The sequence below is a fragment of the Staurois parvus genome, unplaced genomic scaffold (assembly GCF_062004578.1).
Source record: "Staurois parvus isolate SC_StPar_1 unplaced genomic scaffold, SC_StPar_1.0 ptg000318l, whole genome shotgun sequence".
Classification (NCBI taxonomy): Eukaryota; Metazoa; Chordata; class Amphibia; order Anura; family Ranidae; genus Staurois; species Staurois parvus.
Window position 1 is genome coordinate 5567485 of NW_028318114.1, and position 25974 is coordinate 5593458.

The 25974-nt window shown below is 42.9% G+C and overlaps 1 protein-coding gene across 1 annotated transcript in view; it reads left to right on the forward strand.

The window, feature by feature from the left end:
• CFH (complement factor H) overlaps positions 1 to 25974 on the forward strand; it is a 324533-nt gene that overhangs the window by 294432 nt on the left and 4127 nt on the right. Inside the window, exons 13-14 of the mRNA XM_089683641.1 lie at positions 14377 to 14553; positions 21667 to 21852. Of these exons, the coding sequence (XP_089539767.1) occupies positions 14377 to 14553; positions 21667 to 21852 (363 nt within the window). The remainder of the gene's footprint in view (positions 1 to 14376; positions 14554 to 21666; positions 21853 to 25974) is intronic.

Genomic DNA, 25974 nt, shown 5'->3' on the forward strand with positions numbered 1-25974 from the left:
CCAGACTAGAATCACTAAGCACACCCTGGGATACTTGTGAGCCTGCTTCAAAGAGTGCCCAGATCTGGGGACATACCTCCACACATGGTGGACCTATAATAGTACCGTAATTATGGACTCAGGTATAGGACAATTTAGCTTTTCTGTTGGGAACTTCAATTCTAATCCTGCCTACTGAGACCCTACGAAAGTTACAACCGGGCAGACTTCTAAAGTGCTCGTTCAATCCAATGGTCCGTGTTCTCACAGCTACCTAACAATCCATAGCACAAGCTTGGCTAAGTGACATCCTCTCATTAACAGCAGTTAAAAATATGCTACATACAACTTTCTCAATGAACGACTGACAGTGAGACTATCAGACAAAATATCCAAATTAAATTTAGTATGGGGCCCTTGGGTCACACACTTTATACCTGCAGATTTCAGCTGTAGGCTAGTTGACCTATAATGCCTGCTTTTGCCTTGAAGACCTACATCAGATATGAGGTACCCTCCTTTTTCACTCTCCCCTCCTCCTCCCCTTTATTCTTTTTTTTCTCTTTCTAGTTTGTTCTTCAGTAAATATTGTAACTGATCAACTGAAATTTAAGCTATACATTTGTCATCTCAAGTATATGAGTGACTTTTTCTGTCCTCTGGGCAGCGGGTCACTTCTCTTAGACATTGTTAACTTCTGCCTGAATTGTAATGACACTACATTCTGTTTTACCTGTTATATTTTCTCTGTATTATGCTTCAGTAAAGTTAATGAATGAAAAGAAAGGTGGTAATCAAAAATGGGAAGAACTGTGATTTTTTTTCTCTACCTCCTGTTTGCAATTAGGGAAGTTGTTCTGTCATCCACAGGGTGCTCTTCCTTTCAGTTATTTACCATCGGCCTCCTGGGTGATTGCTAGATGTCACTAAAGAAATGTGGGAGGGGGGGCGCATGCACGGCTTCCCGGAGAGCGGCCGCATATAGTGAGAGCTCCATCCATCACTCAGCTTCTGCTTGTCCCCTGGGGCCAGTCTGCCACTCGTTTCTTGCACCAATTGTCCGATCATTTCCAGGACCTGTCAGTGTATGCGGTCGACGAAGAAGAAAAGTCCCTTATTACATATCTCATGCTGACACAGGAGCAGTGCAGCATGTCACAAGATGGTGCCGGCGGAGCATCCCTGTCCCGTTTCTCACAGGACACAGTCCCCTGCACAGGACAGGGAGTACCCTCATGTACACTAAACTGGAAACTAAGTTTCAATCAGAGCTTCATAAAAGCACTAATGTCCTTTCTCAGGAGATAGCTGCACTTGAGGCCTGAACGGATCACCTAGAAACTAAACATGATTAACTCAGTTTAGCTTATGGCGAGCTTTCCAGAGACCACAATATTTTACATTCTTCCTTTATACAATTGCATTCACAGGTGGGAGATCTTGACAACCGTAATCACAGAAATAACCTGCGTTTCTGTGGAATCCTCGAGTCATTCACTGATCTTACACAAGCCATACTAAAGTTATTCAGGTCTCTTCTCCTGGACCAGGATGCTCAGGCCTTTGCTTGTGACCGGATACATAGAGCGTTGCATCCAAAGCCTCCTACAGATAAACCTCCTTGAGATATCATATTATGCATGAAAAATTTCTTGATTAAAGAGGACATCTTTAGAGCTGCTCATAACACCCTGGTGATATCCTTTGAGGGTTGGACCCTGCAAATCTTTCCTGATGTCTCTCAGGCCACACTAGAGAAGCGGTGTAAAATGAGGGAAATCACAACCGTCCTGTCCTTGGCTCGAATTCGCTACAAATGGGGATTCCCCTTTAAGCTGATTATTCCCCACAATAGAAGCACGTATACAGCTGCTACACTTCTTGAAGGTCAAGAAATCCTGGTGAAATTGGGCCTTGCAGATGCTTTTATGCCTCAATGCCCACCTTACACTCCTCCGGTATCTCCCATTTGGAACACCCCATCTCTACAGCGGGACAGGCGGAGGGTCAGACACGAGGCGAGATGACAATGACTCTCATTCAGCTGTTATACTCGTCATCTGATTTCCTATTGGGACATGCTTATTACGTTTTACCAGTAGCAGTGTCCGGAAAGTTTGGGTTAATCCCTTATATTTGTTGACGTGCTATATATGTTATACGGGTATGCCCTTATTTTTTGCTTGCAGGCTGAGTCTGTGGGAGCTGGCGATGTGCTACCCCACCCTGTTGCCACATGCAGGCGGAGCTGCCACTTCCAGCTCTGCCCTCCGTGTTTCTTGGCGACGGGGTTTGGGCCTGTAAGGGACCGCCCGGCGACACCACTAGCACTCCACTAATCGGAGTCTAAGTCCCAGAGTACTTGTTCACCAGGGCCCCTGATGGTGGGGATGGACTTGGAGTACCCCTGGACCAGGTCGTGCTTACTGAGGATACCCGTCAGTGGTAGGGGTGTTCGCCAGGGGCTCCCACGGGAGAGAGCCTGATATGAGGAGGTCTGGAGACCCCATTGAGAGGGATGGATGGATGGATGGATGGATGGCTGAGCAAGTGCAGAGTCAGGCAAGCTGGGTCGGTAATGGGGAGGACAGTACGGTACAAGGCAGCGGGCAGAGAATAGTCGGGTCACACGCCAGGTCAGCAACAGTAGGTCAGATCCAATAGGGGACATACGGAAGAGAGGTCAGGCAAAGCAAGGGTCTGGGCAGGAGAATTCAGCAGTGGTCAGGTACAATCCGGGTCAGCAACTTACAGGTACAGGTTCAGGATACAGGATGCAGGGCAAGGATAAGACCAGAAGGCACCGAATGACAGCTCAGGGCCGTTTAAATATCGCGCCCTGCGCTGCCATTGGTGCCCAGCGGGCGGCCGCGGCTTCTACTGCGCATGCGCGAACTCGCGCGCCGCGGCCGGCCCGGACCTAGAGCTCGCGTCCCTGCGCAGGGCGGCATACTGCGCCTGCGCCGGGACCATCGCGGCGGGGATCGAGGGGATCCCTGACAGGGCCCTGTTGGCCCTTTGAAATTATGGTTATTTGTCTTTTCAGGTGAGGTGTTTTGCCTTCCTGATCCATGGTTTGTTTTTATCTCTATTGTTATAGGGGCAGTTCTGGTCCCGCTTTCATTATCTTATGTTTTTGTCTTTTTTTTTGTACATGTTTGGTGCCATACAAGTTTTTGTGGGTCCCCTTGCTGTGTAAAAGTGGAAGGGAGATTGCATGAAATAATCAGGTCAGATTTCAACCTCCTGGTTGTAGAGCTGGGTAATTCTCTATGCAGGCCATTATCTCTCGATGCAGAGCTTCCTGGTAAAATGTTATGTGCTCTCTGCTATTTGTTCAAAAATGGTGATCCATTGTCTTTCTCATAATGTCCAGGGTTTTAATTCCCCACATAAATGCAAAACAGTCTTCCTTCATTACAGATGGCTAGAGGCGAAGACCTTTTATTATAAGAAACCCATTTTGCAGCAAAATAACACCCTACATTCTTCCACAAATCATACTAACAAGCTTTCTATACGCTACACTCTTCCAAAAGTAGGGGGTGGCGATATTCCTCCATAACTCTTTCCCCTTAGAAGTGCACCAGGTCTATCATGACCCAGAGTAGGTTTATTATCATCAAGGGCTCCCTTTTAGGTCGTGAGCTTGCGATAGCAAATGTATATGCACCAAATTCAGCTCAAGCAACCTTTTTCTCTAATTTTTTTGACACTCTTGATAAGTTTCTGTCCCCCCATTTACTGGTGGGAAGAGACTTTAACTTGGTGGCCAACCCTTTGATGGATAGAAGCTCCTCTTCGCCCTCCTCTCTGGCCTTCCCAAAGTCCCCTACGAAATGCCTGGATTTGTTCCAATTGATTCCTGAAGGGCTCATAATGTGCAAGGTTGGATTGCGTATATTGCTCTCCGATCATTTTGGCCAACTCTACGAAAGCTGGTATACATCTATGTGCTTGGTCGAATCACAATATTGTGGTGCTGTCTATCACCTTTATAGACCTGGTGTATACTCTTTTTTTTTTTTTTTTTTTTTTTTTTTTTTTCTGGCGGCTGAATGACTCTATGCTCACAGACTCCACCTCCAGACAGGAAGTGGCTATATTAATCTAAGAGTATTTTCAGTTGAACAACACTTCTGATACCTCCCCAGCTACGCTGTGGCTGGCTCACAAGGTGGTTCTTCATGGCCTCTTATTTCTATGGCAACCACCAGGAAGAGGCACTGCTGGAAATGGATTCAGACACTCACCAGGGAATTTGAAACGCATTATAGAGCTCATATAGGCAACCTGTCCCTAATGAATAAGGGCATAATTTCACAAAAGGGCTTGGAACTAAATACCCTATTATCTAAAAAAAAAAAAAAAAAAAACAAAAACAAAAAAAAAAACAGCCTTGCACTGGTCTAAGGTATCCTTTCTGTGACATAGCAATTTGGCATCAACCATGTTCGCTCATAAACTTAACCACTCAATCATATTTATAAATCACATAATAAACAGGGTCCCCTCCCCCTGCTGCCTCTTGGCTGGATTCTATACCTCTTCCCGCTCTTATACCACCTCAGATTTCAACCCTTATTACCCTTGTTCATTGGAGGAAATTATTAGAGTAATTATCACATTGAAAAATTCCATGGCCCCAGGTCCGGATGGTTTCTCTGCTAGTTATTATAAACATTTTGCTCCTCTTCTAGCCCTGTCTTTGGTGTCTGTTTCATGAGGTTTTGCAAGGGTGTAAGTTTCCTGATGAGAAGCTTTTGGCCAATATGTCGCTGTTGCCCAAACCCTTAAAGGATCACCTTTTACCACAAAACTATAGGCCCATTTCTGTCATGAATAATGATTTAAAGATCTTTAGCCATATCTTAGCAGATAGATTAGCCCCGATTATCTCTTCATTAGGTTTCAGCTGCCCAATCGGGCTTTATCCCTAACAGGCTTATTACAGATAATATACGTCTCACGTTAAATGTTATCCAAGATGCTAATTTATGCTCCAAGAAGGTTTTGTTGATGAGTCTAGACATTAATAAGGCTTTTGATAGTGTCCTTTGGCCGTATTTGTTTTCGTTATTGCAGCGTTTGGGTTTTAGTGATGAATTTCTCTCTGGTGTACGAGCCTTATACAACTCCCCCCAAACAAGGATTAGACTACCTGGCTGCAACTGATTTTAGAACCCTTAGCCATTGCCATAAGATCACACCCTGATATCTCGGGATACCCGTTCTTGGTCTCTCAATTTAAATTATGTATGAATGCTGATGATGTCATGCTCTTTCTTACTAACCCATTAGTATATTTGCCTAATTTATGTTCGGTGTTGAATGATTTTGCATCCATATCAGGCCTCTCCGTACATTTTTCTAAATCGGTAGTTATGCCCATCAATGTTGCTGAGCCTCTGGGGGAATCCCTTCGTAGCCCTTTCCCATTTCGCTGGGCCACATAGGTGTAGATCTTATGTTCCTCGATCATTTTCAACAGGTTGTTAACAATTTTATCTGGCAGAATCGTCATCCTCATTTCTCCTCGTTTGTCCTATATAAATCGCAAAGAATAGGAGGCCTAGGCCTCCCTAATTTCTGTCGATATTATTTATCTGGGCGAGTATCAATTCTCAGATTTCCTGTGTCAGATTTGAATCTCAGTTGATATGCCCATATTATTTACCAGGTTTATTGTGGACAAATACCCCCCCCCCCTTATCAGACTAACAGACTTGCAGAGAGCCAGGTCGTTTATATCTTTTGACCTCTTGGGCACACTTTTTGATATCCCGCTCCGTGAACATTATCGTTATGTGCAAATACGCCACTTTTTTAGATCCCATTTTGGACTGTCTCTCTAGTCCTCTATTACATATATTGAACGTATCTACCGTGACTCTCCCAGGAGTAAATGCCTTATCTCAGACTTATATTGCTCTTTTTCGTGTGCCATTTTTTTCATCACCTCCCTCATATAGATTGAAATGGGAAATTGATTGTAACATTACATTCTCAGATGAAGACTGGGACTCCATGTTGGATAATATGCGAAAGGGTTCTAGATCCCTTTCGGTCCGTGAGACGGTCCTTAAGGTTTTAACCCATTGGTATTACACCCCCTCTAGATTACATGTCATGTTTCCAGGGACGTTGCACCTCTGTTTTAGTGGTTGTGACCTCACCAGAACTCTTGTGCATATGTTTTGGGCTTGCCCTGGTCTCTTTGATCTGGCGTAGGATATCGGTGGTGGCTTCAGCCTTGGTGGGTTCCCCTGTAGACTTGTCACTGCAAATTTGTTTGAGTGCACCCATTCGGGGATCCCAGTGAACATAATGAGGCTAATCCATACTATTTGCGTTTCTACCCTATGGGCCATTGCCCTTCATTGGAAGTCCCCAGTAGTCCCTCTGGCCTCTGTATGGTGGAGGGTTGATATGGTCATGCTCATGGAACGTATTCAGTACACATTACTAGACAGGACGCATTTATTTAACAGAAAATGGGATAATTGGAAGACGCATTGGCACTTAATGATGGATTAAATCTCTGCTGCATCTTTATTTGTCTTTGATTCTTAGTCAGTTTTGTGGTTAATCTGTCTACAATGTTGCCTACATCTTTCATGTACTTGATTTTTAATTTTTTGTGATTATCTTTATTTCATTTGTAAATTTTTTATGTGCCTTTTTCTTGATGTTCATTCTACCTTATGTATGATGTGCAGTTTTTGTAGTCTATCTTGCAATAAAAACGTTTGTAAACGAAAAAAAGAAATGTGGGAGGGAGAGACCACAACCTACAGAGTGTTATCAAGCATACCTCATTGATGCAGCACAGGATTGCAGCTCCTTGTATGGAACCATATGAAGCAAGCCCAGGAATCCTGGAAAAAGGTATATAACAGAAGGGACAATATTTGCAACTTTTAACCCAGGAGATATAATTCTAGTTTTACATAAAAATAGTGCAGCGCTGAGGGTAGTGATCATAAAACAAATGAGTCCACTGCAAGTCCAGTTCATAAAAAGTGTCAAGTGACAATGTTGGTGATCCGTGAGGAAACAGCTGAAAAATGCACTCACCAGAAAGAAGACACATAAACGCAGTATGCATCCAAAGCTCATGGATCCTCAATCCAGAAGAGAAAAAAAGCTGGTCCGGTTACAGGAAAATGGGTCCCTCCTATATGGATGCAGCAACAGATCCTCCTCCTCCCAGTTAGGTGTAGGATTCCAAAGTCAGGGTTCTGCAAACAAAGTGCTCCTCAAGGGAGTTTAGGGAAGGACACCCATAGTGTAGTAGGTTATGTAAAAGCAGCTTTATTAAAGAAAACAAAAGCATCCAATTCAAAGTAGGCAGGTATCATAAAGATGTGTCAGCAAGACAAACTAACCATGACACTATGAATGATGGCCACCGGGCCTCCACGTGGCTCCGGCGGCGTAGCGTCTCGACGTCCAGGCTCCTCCTTACGCGTTACGTGCGCACGCACATCTTCAGAGGTATGGAACCAGACTGGCGCAGACCTCCCAACAGTGACTCACGGTGTGACAAGCGCCCAACAGGGCTTCAGAGGGCTGTGTGTCTTGGCCAGAGCTTCAAAACCACACAGGCATTATGGGACTACTAGTCCCAGTCATGCACAAAAGCAAAGGTACAGTTCCATGCATCTCAGAGTAGGCTCAGCTAGGAGTAACTGGCTTCCTCTCTTTCAAGCTCCCCCATTCACCCAGAGACCGCATGGCCCTTCCAATTGTCCCCACCCCCCAACGTCCTGCTAAGAACTGGTCTGGGCTGGTCTTCACAGCCACACAAGGCCATGCTGTCTTTGTTCTCTGCTGAGATCCATCCCATTTACCCCCCCCCCCCCACGGGGAACTCCAAACAACACACAAAAAAAAAAAAAGAATATTGCTGCTGTCAGTCACAAGTCCATTTGTTTCTATGCACCTCACGTTCAAATGATTTTTATTTAAATATGAACATTTGATGACATTGTCATTCCACAACTTCTGTTGGTAAAAGAGATTAAGTCATACTGGAACGTCAGTACTCTTCATGGAATATTTATCTTTAGAACAATTTCCCTGTGAAAAATTACAAGAAATTCTAGTGCTGCAAAAAGAAATTACTTCTTTGCAGAATGATATAGGTTTTAAGGATCTGGACATTCATTTGAACAATAAATTAGATAAATTATAAAATGAGGTGACTGCTGGAAAAAAGGTGAAAATGCTAATTGATCGTTTGGACTATGAAACTTATAACTTATAAGTGTGGAAGAAACCAACCCATTTTGTTTGATCACGAAACGCTTTTAAAAAACAAGTTTGTTTTGCAGACATGGAGTGTTTAGATGATACTTTGGCCGTTATTGCTTCTGATTCACCACCTGACTCTAATGGTAGGTGTGATCCTATCAGTTTGGTCACATTTAAATAGGGAGAAAGAAGAAAGGTTCAAGCTTAAGAAGACAAGGCAGGGAGGAAGAAAACATAATTAATAATGGCAATATTCATTACCAGCTCAGGTGATAGACAAGACAGTAATCTATGATGTATTGAAACTGTCTCAAAGATCCATGATGGAGGATGAGGTTTCTTGTTTTTCCAAGGGGTTATATTTTTGTCCAGTCTTTTTAATTTGTTTGATAAAATCCTTGATGTCAATAAATTTGTTTTATCTGTCACATTCAAGTAATACTAAAGGTTCTGCTTTAAAACGAAAAATAGCAAACATGGCATACTTGCCTCCTCTTCTTGGTTTCCCCGTCTGCACTCCTGGTTTATCCCCCCTGCTGAGTGTCCCCAGAGCAAGCTGCTTGCTCTGGGGGCACTCGTGCGTGTTTGCTCCTGAGTCACCTCTGTGTCCATAAGACACAGTATGGATCAGCCCTGCCCCCAGCTCTCTCCTCACTAGCTGTGTTTGACAGCAACGGGAGCCAATGGCTCAGCCAATGAGGAGGGAGAGATCCAGGAGAGTCGCTGTTCTCGTGCACATCACTGGATTGAGATTGGGCTCAGGTATTTAGTAGGAGGGGCTGAGGGGGGAGCTGCACAGTAAAGGTTTTTTAACTTCATGCATAGAATACATGAAGGTAAAAAACCTTAAGCCTTTACAACTACTTTAAGAAAGCATTATTTTGATCTTCCAAGTGCACTAGAGATTGAAGAGAATATGAGTAATCAAGATATCACAGGATCTACTGTGTTAGATTTCGAGCATTTATGTTCTGTTTGTGATCCTGAAGATTTGGCTTCTGAGTCTGTTCTTGATATTGCTATGATATTCCTTATGAGATGTCCATACCTTTTTTAAATTGAGATCTGACTTTTACCATATCAAATCAAAATGTAAAAACATGGACCAGTATCAGAAAATAGTTGAAATCGCTTCTAAAGTGTCTCATACTGGTTATGTTATTCCTGATAATTTAACACCACAGGAGCGAAAGGCTTTAAAGAGTCTTAGCAGCAATTCCAGCATTGTTATTACGGACTCTGACGAGGGAGGATCGGAGGTAGTGCTGGATGCTCTTGCATATCATCAGTCCATTATCTGACAGTGACACCTATGTTGAGTTTAAAGCGGATCCTACTAAGTCTTTAAAAAAAATTCCCTTATTTTAAGTTAGGGTAAGTATTTTTTTCAAAAGAGGAGAGTGATATGCTTATTCCACAACCCCAATTATGCCCTGTTCCATCATGTATCTAACATTCATAAGTGACTGGATTCTTTGACAGGCAGACCTATTGTTGCAGGCATTGGATCTTTGAACAAACATGTGAGTCAATTGGTGGATCATCAGCTACAACCCTTATTGATTACATTACTGGGTTATTTGAGAGACACCATACAGTTATTAGGGAGGTTGTAGAATTTTGTTTGGCATCCTGGATCACCTGTAATGTCACTACTTTGTATTCTTCAATCCTACATTCTCTAGGCATACGGGCAGTGTCTTATTATTTATAGCACCACAGTAATTACTCCTTGGCACATCAAGAGTATATTCTTTGTTTACACGTCATTATTTAATGTCCGATGGGAAATACTACCTCCAGAGGTGCAGGGCATCAATGGGAACTAAGTTCTCCCTCTCCCTAGCCAACTTTTATATGGGTTGGTAGGAGAAGTCTCGAAGAGGCAATCCCTGTCAATAGTCTGTGAGGTTGTATTTTTTTCTATATTGGTGATTTGTTGTTCATGTATTTCAGATATTTAGATAATCTGAAAAATTGGCTTTCATATTTAAATACAAATTATTTGAATTTAAAGTTTAGAGGACAAATGGATTTTGTGTCCATCTCTTTCCTTGATATTTCTTTTAGGAGGGAGGGACATGCGACATCCAAATTGTATATGAAACCATCAGCCAACGATACCCTTTTGAGAGCTGATTTACTCCAATCACACTATTAAAGGTATCCCTGTAGGTCCTGCAGGGAATGCAGTAGTGATGATGATTTTAATAGAGGTAAAATTGATGTGGAAGTCATTTGAAATAAAGGGTTTGAGCTTAACTGGTTCTCATTAGGGCTTTACATATAGCAAGGAACAGACATCGGTTGAAAGAGTTCAAACCTCTCAAGGTGATGATGTGCCAATTTTTTCCACTCCATACAGTGCAGAATTCAATAAGAAAACTACAGTCAATAGATATCTGCCTGTGGTGTTTACTGATCCGATATATTAACAAATTATAGTCAAATGGATTAAAGTGGTTTCATGCCAAGCTCCTACATTGGGGAAATGTATATCCCCTAGTTATATTTCTAGTAAAAGTATTGCAGCTTCACATTGGCTTCAGTTTAAAGGTAATTTCAAATGTGGAGCTAATGTATGTCCCTGTTGTTGTTCACTAGTAATGAAAGGTTACCTGGCACATTCTGTGGTTAATACCTGTGATTTTAAAATGACTTCTTTCATCAATTGTAACACTAGAAATGTTGTGTGTGTGTTTTTTTTTGTCTAATTCAATATGTGGTTTATACCACTCAGTGCGTAAAGGACTGCTTGGATGATCATCTATATGATACTGAAAAAAAGCATTTGACCAATGTTGCCATACATTTCAATGAATGTCTTGCATGTGATACCTCAGCTTTGTTCATTCAGGGAAAGGAAAAAAAATGTCACCCTCAAAAGAAGTGACAGGTTTGGGATCCTATGTAAATTAAAGAGATTTTTTTTAGCTGGGTACTAGGAAAGCAGTAAGGTTAAATCACAAAATTAGATGTATATTTGTATGAATGAATAAGTTCTGTTTCCATGAATGAACGGTGGCCTTTTTGTGTGGAGTTGTCCCAAAAAGCTGTGCATTTACAATTATGTTCAAAATAATAGCAGTGTGTTGAAAAAAGTGAATAAAGCTCAAAATCCTTCTAAAAGATTTTATTTCCATACACACAAATGCATTGGGAACACTACACATTATATTCCAAATCAAGACATGAAGAAAAATATATCAAATTTGTGTTGTTCCTCTAAAAGAATTTAAGAAAAGTGAATATTAGACTGTTAAAAAAAATAGCAGTGTTTGTATTCAAACATTCACTATATAAACTGAAAAATGTTTAAAGATGTTGCTTTCCTTTGAATCACTTAATTAATATTTAGTTGTATAAGCACTGTTTTTGAGAACTGCTGTACATCTGTGTTGCATGTAGTCAACCAACTTCTGGCACCCTGCGAACAGGTATTCCAGCCCAGGATGATTGGACTACATTCCACAGTTCTCTATTTCTTGGTTTTGCCTCAGAAACTGCATTTTTTTATGTCACCCCACAAGTTTTCTATTGGATTAAGATCTGGGGATTGGGCGGGCCACTCCATATTGTCAATCTTGTTGGTCTGGAATCAAGATGTTGCACATTTACTGGTGTGTTTGGGGTCGTTGTCTTGTTGGAACACCCATTTCAAGGGCATTTCCTCTTCAGCATAAGGCAGCATGACCTCTTCAAGTATTCTGATGTATTCAAACAGATCCATGATCCCTGGTATGCGATAAATAGACCCAACACCGTAGTATGAGAAACATCCCCATATCATGATGCTTGCGTAACCATGCTTCACTGTCTTCACAGTGTACTGTGGCTTGAATTCAGTGTTTGGGGGTCGTCTGACAAACTGTCTCCGGCCACTAGACCCAAAAAGAACAATCTTACTTTCATCAGTCCACAAAATGTTGCACCATTTCTCTTTAGGCCAGTCAATGTGCTCTTTGGCAAATTGTAACCTCTTCAGCACGTCTTTTTTTCAACAGTGGGACTTTGCGGGGTCTTCTTGCAGATAGCTTGGCTTCACATCTAGATCTAGGCGTCTTCTAATTGTAACAGTACTCACAGGTAACTTTAGACCTTCTTTGATCTTCCTGGAGCTGATTATTGGCTGAGTCCTTGCCATTTTGGCTATTCTTCTATCCATTCGAATGGTAGTTTTTTGCTTTCTTCCACGTCTTTCAGGTTTTGGTTGCCATTTTAAAGCATTTGTGATCATTTTAGCTGAGCAGCCCATCATTTTCTGTACTTCTTTATGTTTTCCCCTCTCCAATCAACTTTTTAATCAAGGTACGCTGTTCTTCTGAACAATGTCTGGAATGACCCATTTTTCTCAGAATTTCAGAGAAAAATGCAATTGTAACCTGCATGTACAACATTTGCTGCCTTCCTTCCTTAAATAAGGGCAATAATTGCCACCTGTTTTTCAAAGAATGAATGACCTCACTAATAGAACTCCACACTGCTATTATTTTGAACATGCCCCTTTCAATTAGTGATTCAATGACACAGAATCAGCAGCATGCATGTCATGACTGTTGGGTCTGTTGGATTTCTATTACTCTACTACACCTGCTAGTAAATTATTTTCCATGTAGAAATATCATTTCTACCAAAAACAGTGATTGATCAGGTTAGTGATGTCTGACTGCTATTTTGAACACAACTGTATATACTGTATATTTATATGTATTCATTATATGATTTTATGCGTTCATGTGTTTTAAATTTTGTGTGAGTTTTTCTCTTTCTTTTGTGCAGGCAGCACACAACAGATTATTAGCTGCTGTGTGTTTCATCATTCTATTGACGTTTACCTGCTTATGGGTGGGTGTTATTGCACTATATACTCGATTTGGTGACGAGTTTGTTTAGTCAGCTATGATTAAAGATTGGTACACATAGTCCATTCCAATAGGATCTGGATGAAATTCAGATCATATGCACAGTTGTCCTTCTTACAGAAGTTGGGCTACGGACCGGCTTTTGGCAAAGGCATATGCTGGAAAATCAGCACCTAATCCGATCGCTGCACTATCATCACTTATTTAGTACAACAATCTCCATTTTTTTTTCTCTTTTCGTTAATCCTGCTGGGTTGAACGAAAAAAATCAGAATGTGTGTACAAGGCATAAGCACAAAATGTGTTAGCTGTTTTCTTCTGTATTCCTCTGTTGTAGGGTGTTGTTGTGCTTTTATTCAACCATCCACAAGAAAGGTGCTTTAAGATGTGTGGTGGACTAAAATTTTTGTCTTTCCTATGCAAATGAGGAGTTCTAACTGCTTTCTGACTTTCCCATCTGCATACTTGCTCCCTGGTGAGTGACTCAAACCTACTGAAGCCAGAAACAACCAAGCAAATACCATTTTGGATACAGATCAGCAATGTCATCCCCATTAATTCATCATTACTTGTTTTCTTTAATAGACTATAACTAAAATGTAATTTTATATATTTTTAATGAACTAACCAGTAAAAATGTGTTTTATTTCGCCTTAATAACATTCTGCTCATTATAAAATACTACTCAAACTGCTGATGTCTTTAGTAGGCACAAGTTAGACTGTATATTTCAGAATGACAAGTATCACACTAAAAATATACAATGTATCACACTTCATCATTAAGAAATTAGTCATATACTGAATTTTGCACTGGATGCACAAGACACTGGGCAGTGTATGTAATAAACTTGGCTGCAAGGCATGTGGCTGTGTGCTTATATTGGCAAGCATCAGCATTGTATCTTAGTAACCATAAACTGGACATTATCTTGTGTGGATATTTTGTGTTAAAATGTAATATTAGATGTGGATAAAGGTGGTCATGTTCTTTTTGGGCATACAACTTGTCCCCCTGCTGACATCAGTAGGTACTGTTTTTTGAATGTTTTTGAAATAACACGAACTGTAGATTTAATTACGCAGCATACTGTATTTTATTTTTGGCTTCTCTAGATATGAGCTATGTTGGGCTTCAGGTTTTTCTGTGTAGTGAGTGTTAAACCCAGATGTACAGTCCGATAACTGTGCTGTCATGTACAGCAATAATTACATATTTTACATTAGGGTTGTTATATTTTAATAACCTTTGTTATGTCCTACATAAATCATTCTTGCAGAGTCAAAATGTTTCCCTATATCTTCTGCACCACCAAATGCTCGAGTGATAGATCCAAGAAATGAATATTCTAATGGAGATAATATAGAGATAGAGTGTGATCCTGGATATCAGTTGTATGGTTCAGGAAAAATTCTATGCAAAGATGGAAAATGGCAGTCTCCTCCTTCGTGCATAGGTAAGTCTTCAATTCTAATTTACGTTTGATATATTTCAATAAAAATTAGAAAAAGTGATCTTTCAGTAGATCCTCCAGTGTCAGGGGCACCAGTGACAAGAACTCTCAGCTTAAGTTGACATGCCTGTGCACCTGTGACAATTATAAGCAGATCCCATTCACTTTGCATTTTAAATGACATAAGAGGGAATGAAACAAGAGGAGTGGAAATACCCCAAAATGGGCAGACAAACCCAAACCTTTGCTGAGAGGATGAGCTAGGTGCCGCTCCAGATTCTGGGGTTTTTACAGACTGTGAAGTTGGCATCTTTCCCCAGACTGGACCGGCTCAGGGACATCAGCAGACTTCAGTCCACTGTCAGCTGACAACGGGTCACAGGAGTGCAGAACGAATTGAACTTCTGTGATCCACATGAGAAGTTTGCTAAAAGAGCTTTGGCTGTACTTATCCTTTAAGCAGCATATTGCTTTCATGAAGCATCGATACTTGTCAGCTGCCTCCATTGATTTCAATAGTAATGCTCTATAACCACATCTTACCAGCACCTAGCATTTATGGCATGTTGGTGAAGCATTTAGAAAGTGGTAGCTGGAGAGACAGTGGGGGCTCCTATATCCCAGAATGCATTGGGAAATAATAAATAACTAGGACCAAGCAGCTTTAGCCACCTCCTGTTTGTATAGAGCAGCCATGTGGTAACACCATTTGCTTCTGTGTGAGGACAAAAGCACCAACTAGCCAGCCATAATGACAGTGCCAGACAGGAGCAGAGGGATTGAGCATTATTGTTATGGTGAAGTTTTTTGTGTCAGGAAAGTTGAGCTGGACCAAGCCAGATGTCAAAGATCAAAGTATTCAAATCCATCTTGCAGAGAATTCACAAAGATGTCTGCTATCACACCACAATTTAAACACTCCTCAAATCAGATCATTTCCTCTACGTCACTTCACCTTTAAGCAGTTCCCACTAGAAAAGCAACATTTCCATGGGCATTAGGCAAGTATGCTTGACGTTTTTTCAATGCTTCATAAACAGAACGAAAACATAATCAAAATTTTAGACAAAAACATGAACACACCAAACATGGTATAGTGATCATTGCTTCATTCCTCATAATAAACACATGTTGGAACAAGCCCTAAGAGTAGTTAGGTTTAAAAGTGTGATTTTGTTTCATTATGGATCGAAATCCAGATGAAATTTTTGTTCTGAGATCTGGATGTATCCAAATCTCCGAATCAAAAAGAAGTTAAATTCAACAAATCCAAAATAAATTATTAATTTGTTTCATTCATTTGCTACTTCAGGGGTTTTGGTAAGTTCAATAATATGTGTCACACTCTGTATTCTTATGATTGGCCAAAGTCGCAAGCAAGTTACATTAAAATCGCAAACAAATCGCAAAGCATCCAAGCTGCATCAAAGTTGCAAGCATGTCACAAGGAAAACGCAATGCAAAGTTACACTGGAAACATAATGAATGAATCTGAATCTTCCAAAATAACATCCAAAACACAAAGTGATTTGGAATAATGAATACTTTTGCATGGAAGCACAATTGTATGAATACAAATTATTTAGAGAATACATACAACCAAGTGCAAGCGTGTTTTTCATGCGTCATATGTAGAGCAGCTCATTCATTACAATGGGCTACCCTATGCACAAGCAACACAGAAATGAAGCTCCTGAATCTTCCAAAAAGATGCCACACCAAACTACAGGGTTCTGCTGCACCATGTAGTTTTGTGCACACATTTTACAGATGTATCATTCATTTTCAGTACTGCTCTCCTGCACATAGTACAGTGTCATGCAGCCCACACTCATCATCTGCACAGCCTGCCACTATCACCTTCTCTCCTGCACACAATACTCACCATACCCTCCACCTTCCTATCCTGCACATACCACCATAGCCTCCATTCTATTCTCTTATGCATACTGCTGTCATACACTTCTCATTACTTTTCTGTCCATACTAACTCCCCTTATACCCTCCACATTGTTCATACGTTTATTACCCAGCATACTCCACACTGCATCTCCACATACTGCTCACTGTCATACCGCCCACACTCCTCTCCTGTACATACCGCCCACTGTCATACCCTCCTCACTCCTCTCCTATACATACCACCCACTCTCATGCCGTCCACACTCCTCTCCTGTACATACTGATCACTGTCATACCCTCCACATTCCTCTCCTGTACATACTGCCCACTGTCATACGCTCCCCACTCTTCTCCTGTACATATTGCCCACTGTCATATCCTCCACACTCCTCTCCTGTACATACTGATCACTGTCATACCCTCCACACTCCTCTCCTGTACATACTGTTCTCTGTTGTGCCCTCCACACTTCTCTCTTGTACATACTGCCCGCTGTCATACCCTCCACACTCCTCTCCTGTATATACCACCCACTGTCATACCCTCCACACTCCTCTCCTGTACTACTGCCCACTGTCATACCCTCCACACTCCTCTCCTGTATATACCGCCTACTATCATACCCCCCACACTCCTCTCCTGTGCATGCTGCCCACTGTCATACCCTCCACACTCCTCTCCTGTACATACTGTCCAATGTTATACCCTCCACACTCCTCTCCTGTGTATATACCCTTTTTATTCCAATCCTGCATTTACTGTTCACTTTCATATCCTCCACACTCCTCTCCTGTACATACTGCCCCCTGTCATACCCGCACATCCCTTTCCTGGAATACTGTCCACTGCCTGCAGTGTTCCTTTAAAACCTTGGGATCAATGTACGTGTTTACTGTTAGTACCAGTGTTTTTTGTTTTGTTTACTTTACAACAACAGCTCTCTTATATATGTGTAGCACTACCCCCTTAGGAGTCACTGAAGTTTGGGTCCCCCTATAGCCCTGCACAGCCAGACAACACACATTTCCCTCAGTCAGACTTTCACCTAGAAGACAGTAACCAGTCTTTTAGCTTGTTTTGAAATTTTATTAGGGGATTGAACTTGGGTGTAAGGGGTGTATTGGATGCGCAAGGGTAATGGCAACAGAGGACAAACTCCTTAGTAACCACTGTATGTACAAGTCTTTACAGAAAAAATTATCTTCCAGAAAGCTAGCCAGCATCTTCCATAGTATTGCCCAGACCCTCAATGCATCCTCTCCTCATCCAGCTGTACTGGGTGAATTTCTGAGCAGGAGATCCAGTGCCTGCCACTGCAGTGTGAACAGTCCCAGGTAAAAAGCTAATCCAGCGCCTCTTTCCCCTTACTGGCCCAGGGGGTGCAGGTTTACTCACTCAGTTTTTCTCCTATGCTTCTGCTGGGTTTTTGGGTGCTACCCGACCTTCTAGCTGGGCCGCTTCTTCCCTGCTGCACAGGGGGTCCTCTCTCTGGGGGCCGGTGAAGTCCTGAGCTTTCCTCCCTCTAAGGTCCTCTGCCATATGGGCTCCCTCCAAGGCTCCTGCTTTCCAGCATCACTTCCTCTCCATCTTCCACCCAAACTCTCCTGCTACTGAGCAGGCTCAGTCATTCTTAAGGGCTATCCTGGCCCCAATCTCTGTTGGATTGGCCAGGATCCTTTGAGAGTGAAAAGCAGCCACTACTCCCTCCCTCCCACTGTGTGACAGATGCAACCAGGACAGGGGCTTTTAGAGAAGACTGCATGCTAGCCTTTTGCCTACTGGCCATGGCCCTGACATCTAAGAGGGGCTTTATTCTTTTGATGGGTGCCTGGGGGGACCTTTGGAGTAGTATACTTCAGATTCAAGTTCATGTCTCCCGAAAACATACAGACTCTGAGAACTGGAGCTCCTGTCCTGGTTGGGTCTGTCACATTTCTCCCCTCCTCGAAAGTCAACTAGCCAGGTCACAGACCTCCACCTGATCTGGACATGCATTAGTCGGGCAGAGTGAACCCACAAAATCATTCCACACAATCCGCATTCTTGGCCACAGGGAAATGTCGTTGGTAGGTGAGGAGCAGAGGACATGAACCCTCTGTACAGCTGCCAGCACTTCAGCTGGGAGGTCTTTATCATTCTGGGCTTTGGTCGACTGCTGAGGAGAGAAGGCAACTTTCCCAACTCCCTGGAACTGTGAAGACATGGTAGGTGCTGGACAAAGGCCAGTGGCACTCTGCCCTGTTGCCAGCGCTTCAGCTGGGGACCCCACATCTTCCACTCTGGCTGACTGTTTGGGAGGGAGGACGACCACCTCCTCTTCTGGACTGTGGAACTGCTGCTGGGGAGATGAGTCTTTTGCTCTCCTGTATCCTCATCCGGCTGCTGGGATAACAATTCTCTGGTACTGTCTCCCTGGTGTATGGATCCTTACTGGGGATGTAAAACAGTTTCCTCCACTCTGGCTGACATTTGGGCAGGGAGGACGAACGCTTTCTGTCCCAGACTGTGGATCTACCGCTGGGGAGGGAGGATGATCACCTCCTCTCCTGGACTGTGGATCTGCCACTGTGGAGGATGACTTTCTCCTCTCCCCGGGTCCTTGAACTGCCACTGGAGAGGGAGTGCAACCACCTCCTCTCTGACTGTGGAACTGCAGCTGGGGAGATGAGCTGTCTGCTCCAACAGCTGCACACCCGGACTCCCGCTGTGGAGCTTGTACGATTTCCTTCACTCCCGCGACCCTGAACTGCTGTGGGTGTGGGGATGAATTCTGGGACCCTCTGTCCTGTTGACAGCTCTTCTACTGGGACTATGTATGGGCAGAGACTGGCGGTACTCTGCCCCGTTCCAACTCCCTAACATGTTGAATGTCCTCCAATCTCCACTCCGCTGCACTACCAAAATATGGATCTTCCTGAACCATCTCAAATATCAATTCCAGGCCGCCGAAGTTATAGCCTTCTATGGGATCGCTGTTCGTCATCCAGGGACACACTTTGGGTAGCATACCATTGCAGCACCCAATACTCATTGTCCAGCACCACTTCTGTGTGGACCAGCCTATACAGCATATACAGCTCCATAATCCATTCCTTCTGAGGATGCTCTCCTAAGAATGGTATAGGCAAGTCCAACTGCAGCCAGTACCTATCTAGGAATGTAGGGAGCGTCTTTACATAATATTCTTGCTCCACTTGGATATCCTCCAAGCCGAGCTTCATACGGATCGTGTCTCTCAATTCCAGCATGTCCTGGGCAGCACCAGGCTTTCCATATTTGCATTCAGCAACCGCTTCCTCGCTACTGGGGCACAGTACTAGGGTATTATAGCTGGGCATTGCACCCAAGACTAGACGTGACTAGCTTAGATGCCAAAAAGGAAATACTTTATTGAACAGAAATACAGTTTTTATACACTCCAGAAATAGGGGCAGTCCCCACAATAAAACAAATATTAAACATTGAGATAAACATCCCACACTGATTAGATAACAAGGTGAAAATTACATTAGTCTAATCCTTGTCTATTCCTTAGTCTAATCATGTAGGCACCTCCAGAAGGATTTGCCAACAGACAAACAATAGGTGATTCAATTAACTCAATTATCAATGGGAATGCACACCTAGGTGGCACACAGTGGAAGAAGATAGTAAACACATAACACTTTAATAAAAAGATTGGAGTAAGAGTCATGAGCATGAGGTTGTTTTGAGCTGATTATATCAACATCATCTTAGAGTCTCTAAGTCAAAGAAGGAGGGGGGTTGAAGCTGAAATGCTAACTTTGGAACAGAGACCCCAAATCTGTATCCTGGTCCTCCAGTTTGTTGGTTTTGGGGAGACATGTACTTGAATCCTACGTAAACTACTCCAAATGCTCCCCTGGGCACCCACAAAAGAATTAAGCCCCCTCAGATGCCAGGTCCATGGTCAGTAGGAGAGAGGCTAGCCTGCAGTCCCCTCCAAAAGCCTTTGTCCCAGTTGGGTCTGTCACACACTGCTTCTAGAATGTTCTCCAAAGCTCTAAAGCAGGGGGAAGTCTCAGAGAGCTACGTAGTCTGCAGAGCCTCTCAGCCCCTGACCCAAATTTGACACCCTATTACACCCGGGCTGCTACTCTCACTCTAGTGAGGAGAGACCCAGCCAGATCTGTAAGTAAAAGCCGCACACATACTTGCATGCACTTGTTAGGCACACGGTTAATCCCTTGATTACCCTCCTAATCACTCCTGTACTCCAGCCAGTGTCATTAGTACAGTGTACAGTTTTGTCACTGATCACTGTATTAGTGTCATTAGCAATGTCAGTGTCAGTTAGTGTCCCTCCATGCTAGTGTCAGTTAGAGCCAGACTGCGGCACGCTTTCACAGTCACAATATACTGCAAGTCGCTGATCACTGCCATTACTAGTATACTGTCTGTACAGATCAGTATCTTGATCACAATCAGAACTATACTAGTGTCCCCAAAAACTCAGTTTGGCTTTTATCAAAGACATGTAGCAGAATACATTTTAGCCGAAATTTACAAACAGATATTTATTTTTATTGGGTATGTTTTATGACAAAGTAGAAAATATTGTTTTTTTTTAATTCAAAATGTTCAGTATTTTTTGTTATAATAGAAAAAAACCTGGTGGTGATCAAATGCCACCAAAAGAAAGCCCACTTTGTGTGAAAAAAATTCTATAAATTGAATTTGCGAATAGTGTCACATCACCGAGCAATTGCCAGTTAAAGTAGCAAAGTGCCGAATAGCAAAAATAATGTCTTGGTTATGAAAGGGGTAAAACCTTCAGGAGGTCAAGTGGTTACAGAGGGTTCATTTGTTTACATTATTTATGTTGACATTTAGGGCCAGTTCACACCAAAACATGGTAAAAGAAATTTGCATTTTGTATACATTTTGCACACCGTGCTCAAAACGCGTTGCAGTTGCAATCTGCAGCAGGTGTCAACGCTAAATGAATGACACCCCAAATGAATGTCACAAATGCAGTTTGTTTGCCTACACTGGATCACTGTGTGTTTTTATAAAGTGGGCATGCACTTTTGCTGTTCGGCACAGTTTCAGCCCATTCAAGACTGATGCAATGTGGTTTGACTGGATCACATGTGAATCACACAGGAATGCACAGCATGGTCCTTAATTCACAATGGTGTATTTTATATGAAAAAATGCTTCTACTTTGAATAAGAGGTGGTTTGTTTTTAGAGAAAAAACGATGCAGAAGTGATCCACCAGGAATAATTAATGGCGAGATCAGTGAAGAAACATTAGCAAACCAATATTATTCTGGAAGCAAAGTGAAATATATATGTTCAGATGGTTATCACATCATTGGCTCTGATGAAAGTAAATGTATGGATGGAAAGTGGCTACCAGCACCTACCTGTGAAGGTAAGAGGCTTTATAGAGTTTCTTGTCAAATATTGGAATGTTTACAGAAACAGTAATACTTATTATAAAGTTGAAATTTCATAGTAGACCTAAAATTACTTTCTCACTTAACCTGTTTCACATTGTCCATCTCCACACTAGCCTAATATGTAGAAATGTTTGCTGTGTGAGATGGCATCAACATGTCTGGCTCTACCCTACATGTTTCGTTAATAGATGACGTCTCCAGGGAATCTGAGGACATACAAATACAAATGGTACAAATTACACTGATTGTTTGTAACATGGAAACATTCTTATCATCTGCCATAGCCTTCCCCCCCATCTTTCCCCATTCCACCCACCAATAAGTACTGACCAAAGTCTGATCTGTCTACCCCATTATAATCTACTCTCCCTCCCCCCTTCATCTATTGAAGCATGTATTGCAGAAACATACTGTCACCATCATGCACTGTGGCCAGCAGATTGAAGCTCTCCTTAAGAGAAGCGGAAGCTATTTTTTAACTAGAAAGGCCTAATACTCACTCTTGGTGCCCTGCTGCTCCAAGGACAACTGCTGCTTCCCTCACCTGCCCCCTCCAGGGAGAGGAATAGTTTCAGGAGGTTTCAGTACAAGAATCACTGCTTGCAGCCAGCAAAGTACCATGGGATATGCAGTCCTTAGAAAAGCATGCAGCAAATCCAGGAAGTTGTGGAAAGAAATGGCAAATAGACAGACGCAACCATGTACAGAACTATCTGGCAGACTCTGTTGAATAAATTAATAGCTGTGATCAGAAGCTGACAAGCCACTGATCACAGCTTTTCACCTAAAATGTGATCCCCCACCACCATTGCTGTCACTGTCCTGCCTCATATCCTCTGCTTCCACCACTGTTCTATGATCCCCAGCAGCTCTGTCACCTCCCTTTCTAAAATTCCCCTGCTGCTCTGCTCCCCCCCCCCCTTCTGCCTTGAACCCCACCCCCACTGTACCATTCCCTCAGCACCCCCACAGTGCTGCTAGCTTCCCCTCCTCTCCCTCCCACTGGCTGTCAGCTGCTCCTAGAGCACAAGAGGATAGGCTTCAGGGTAGAGTGTGGGTGGGGCTGTTGAAGGATAAGTTCACCTTTAAAAAAAAAAAAAATAATAAATGCACATTTTCTTGCAATGATCAGCAGATAATGGGTTCAAATAATACAAGTAATCAAAACTGTGAAAAATGATATGTGAAAGTCCAAAGAAAGTCCCAAATTAAAGTCCAATGTCCCCAAAATGTGAAAACATTATTATTTACTCAAATTTTATAAATGTCCCGCTTGCTGTGAAAAGCATTTTGTAGATCCACACTCACCAAATGCTGTGAATTCCCAAACTGGTATGGCTTTAAGATGCAAAAAAAATGCAAGCCTGCAGGTGGGGTGTGGTGTCCTCTGAGATGATATAACTCTTTATGTGATTTCACACTGACTCTCCTTCCTGGATATTTCCTCATATAGCGAAAAACATAAAAGAAAAAGATGCCAATGATATATTGCTATATACCGATAAAAAATATATATTATATAAAAAATGCAAAAAACACCTTTCTTACACTCACATAAAGTAATTAAGCCCCATTTACCATAGGGTAATTTGATCTCCCACATCACAGATGGTAATCCACCCTTACGCCACACCGGAAGTGATGTCACACATACAGGGTCGGAACCGGAAGTTCTGACCCTGTAACTTCCGGTTGCGACGATGTACATGTGACATCACTTTCGGTGTGGCGTACCGTGGCCATTTTTAGTGTGATGACCTCTGTGAATAAGCTGTGTAGGTGAAGCCCCTCATGGCTGCATTGTTTTCCTATTGATGAAACATGTTCAGATAGTTGAACTTGTCCTTTGAGCATGTTATGTTTACTGACCTCTTGCTTTCCTGAATGAACACAATAAGTGATTGGTACTGATCACTCCTGTGTTCATTGCTAACTAAAGCATAGTAAACTCTGTTTACTATGCTTCAGCTTGTGAATGAACAGGAAACCTCTTGTCACCTACCTGGTGTAGATCAAGCTGGAGAGGAGGCTTCCCTTGCACTTCTTGTCGAAAACCCCTGGTAGTGATGACCGGAAGTGTGGGGACACAGAGTGGTGCGAGGGCTGGTATAGCAGGCAGTGCTATTTGGGGTTTGCAGGAAACAGATGACCAAAGATCACTAGGCAGGAACTGGAACATGGTGACACTTGCTTGTCAGACAGGAGTGTAGCCAGAACAAAAGGTCATCAACATCCAGGAAGCAAGGTACAGGAACACAAGACAAGAGCAGAGTCAGAATGCTGAGGTCACAGTAGGCAGTAAGAAATCCAAGGACAGGTCAGGGGCAAGCCGAGTCATGCACAGGTAAGCAGATATAGCAGGTAAAGCAGGAACTAGCTGAAGACCACTCAGCAATCCATACATGTCAGAGTGCAGCTTAAATAGGCCATTTGGCGCCAGTGCTCATATGTGTGCATACGTTTTCTGCACACGTAATTACATTTGCGTGAGTGTGACAGTACCTGTTTTGTATTGAGCTTTTGGTGGTAAATGCAAAGCGGACTCTCTCTCTCGCTGTGAACACCCTGTACCCATGGATGAGATTTATCAGTAGCTTCTCCTCCTCTCCCACCTGCAGCTTCCAGCTACTTCATTGAAAGCCATACAGGGAGATTGGTGCTTGTCACTGCCCCCACTGCTGAACAGATCATCCCTTGCTGTCTATCAGATTTCTCTTTGTGGGCCCCCTGTTTGCTACTCAGTGCCCAGCCACTCCCCCCATCCTCCACACCGATGGGAGAGAGAGTCTAGATCTGCTCTGCCTCCCCCTGTGCCCACCCATACTCCAGTCCATGCTGTGCAGAAGAGGATTTCCTTTCCCTTTCCTTTCCTCCTCTTTCAACTCCCTCCCTTTCCATTTTCCTCCCTCCTCTCCTTCCCTTTCCATTTTGTCCTCCTTCCTTCCTTTCTTCCTTCATCCACTCCCTCCATTTCCATTTCCTTCCCTCCTCTTCTTTCCTTCCATTTTCTTCCTTCCTTCCTTTTCCTTCCTTCCTTCCTTTTCCTTCCTTCCTTCCTTTTCCTTCCTTTTCTTTACTTCCTTTTTCCTTCCTTCCTTCCTTCCTTCCTTCCTTCCTTCCTTCCTTCCCTCCTTCAGCCACTCCCTCCCTTTTCTTCCTTCCTTCCTTCCTTCCTTCCTTCCTTCCTTCCTTCCTTTCCTCCTCCATCCATTCCCTCCCTTTTCTTCCTTCCTTCCTTCCTCTATCCACTCTCTCCCTTTCCTTCTTTCCTTTCCTCCATCCATTTCCTACCTCCTTCCTTCCCTTTCCTCCTCCATCCACCCTCTCCTTTTCCTTCTTTCCTTTCCTCCATCCATTTCCTACCTCCTTCCTTCCCTTTCCTCCTCCATCCACTCTCTCCCTTTCCTTCTTTCCTTTCCTCCATCCATTTCCTACCTCCTTCCTTCCCTTTCCTCCTCCATCCACCCTCTCCTTTTCCTTCTTTCCTTTCCTCCATCCATTTCCTACCTCCTTCCTTCCCTTTCCTCCTCCATCCACTCTCTCCCTTTCCTTCTTTCCTTTCCTCCATCCATTTCCTACCTCCTTCCTTCCCTTTCCTCCTCCACCCACTCTCTCCCTTTCCTTCTTTCCTTTCCTCCATCCATTTCCTACCTCCTTCCTTCCCTTTCCTCCTCCATCCACCCTCTCCCTTTCCTTCTTTCCTTTCCTCCATCCATTTCCAACCTCCTGCCTTTTTTCCTTCGTTCCTCCGTCCCCTTCCTTCCTCGTTCCTCCATCCATTCCTTCCTTCATTCCTCTTTCCTGCATCCATTCCTTTCCTTCCTTCCTTGCTCCCCTTGCTTCCTTCCTCATTTTCTTCCTTCCCCCAAATCTCTCTACCTCCTCTCCTCCTCTTGCCTGTTTTGTCCTCCAGCAATAGCATTAATGAGTGCAGCCAAAGAAGTTTCGTTTTTTTGTCATCAGCCTATGGTATTAATTGGTCCCATGTAGTGACATCTGATGTAAGGAAGACTGTGATAGGGATGAGTGATATAAGAGGGTACAGGTTCTGTTTATTCATCCCAATCTAATGACAGCCCAATATATACTAGTGG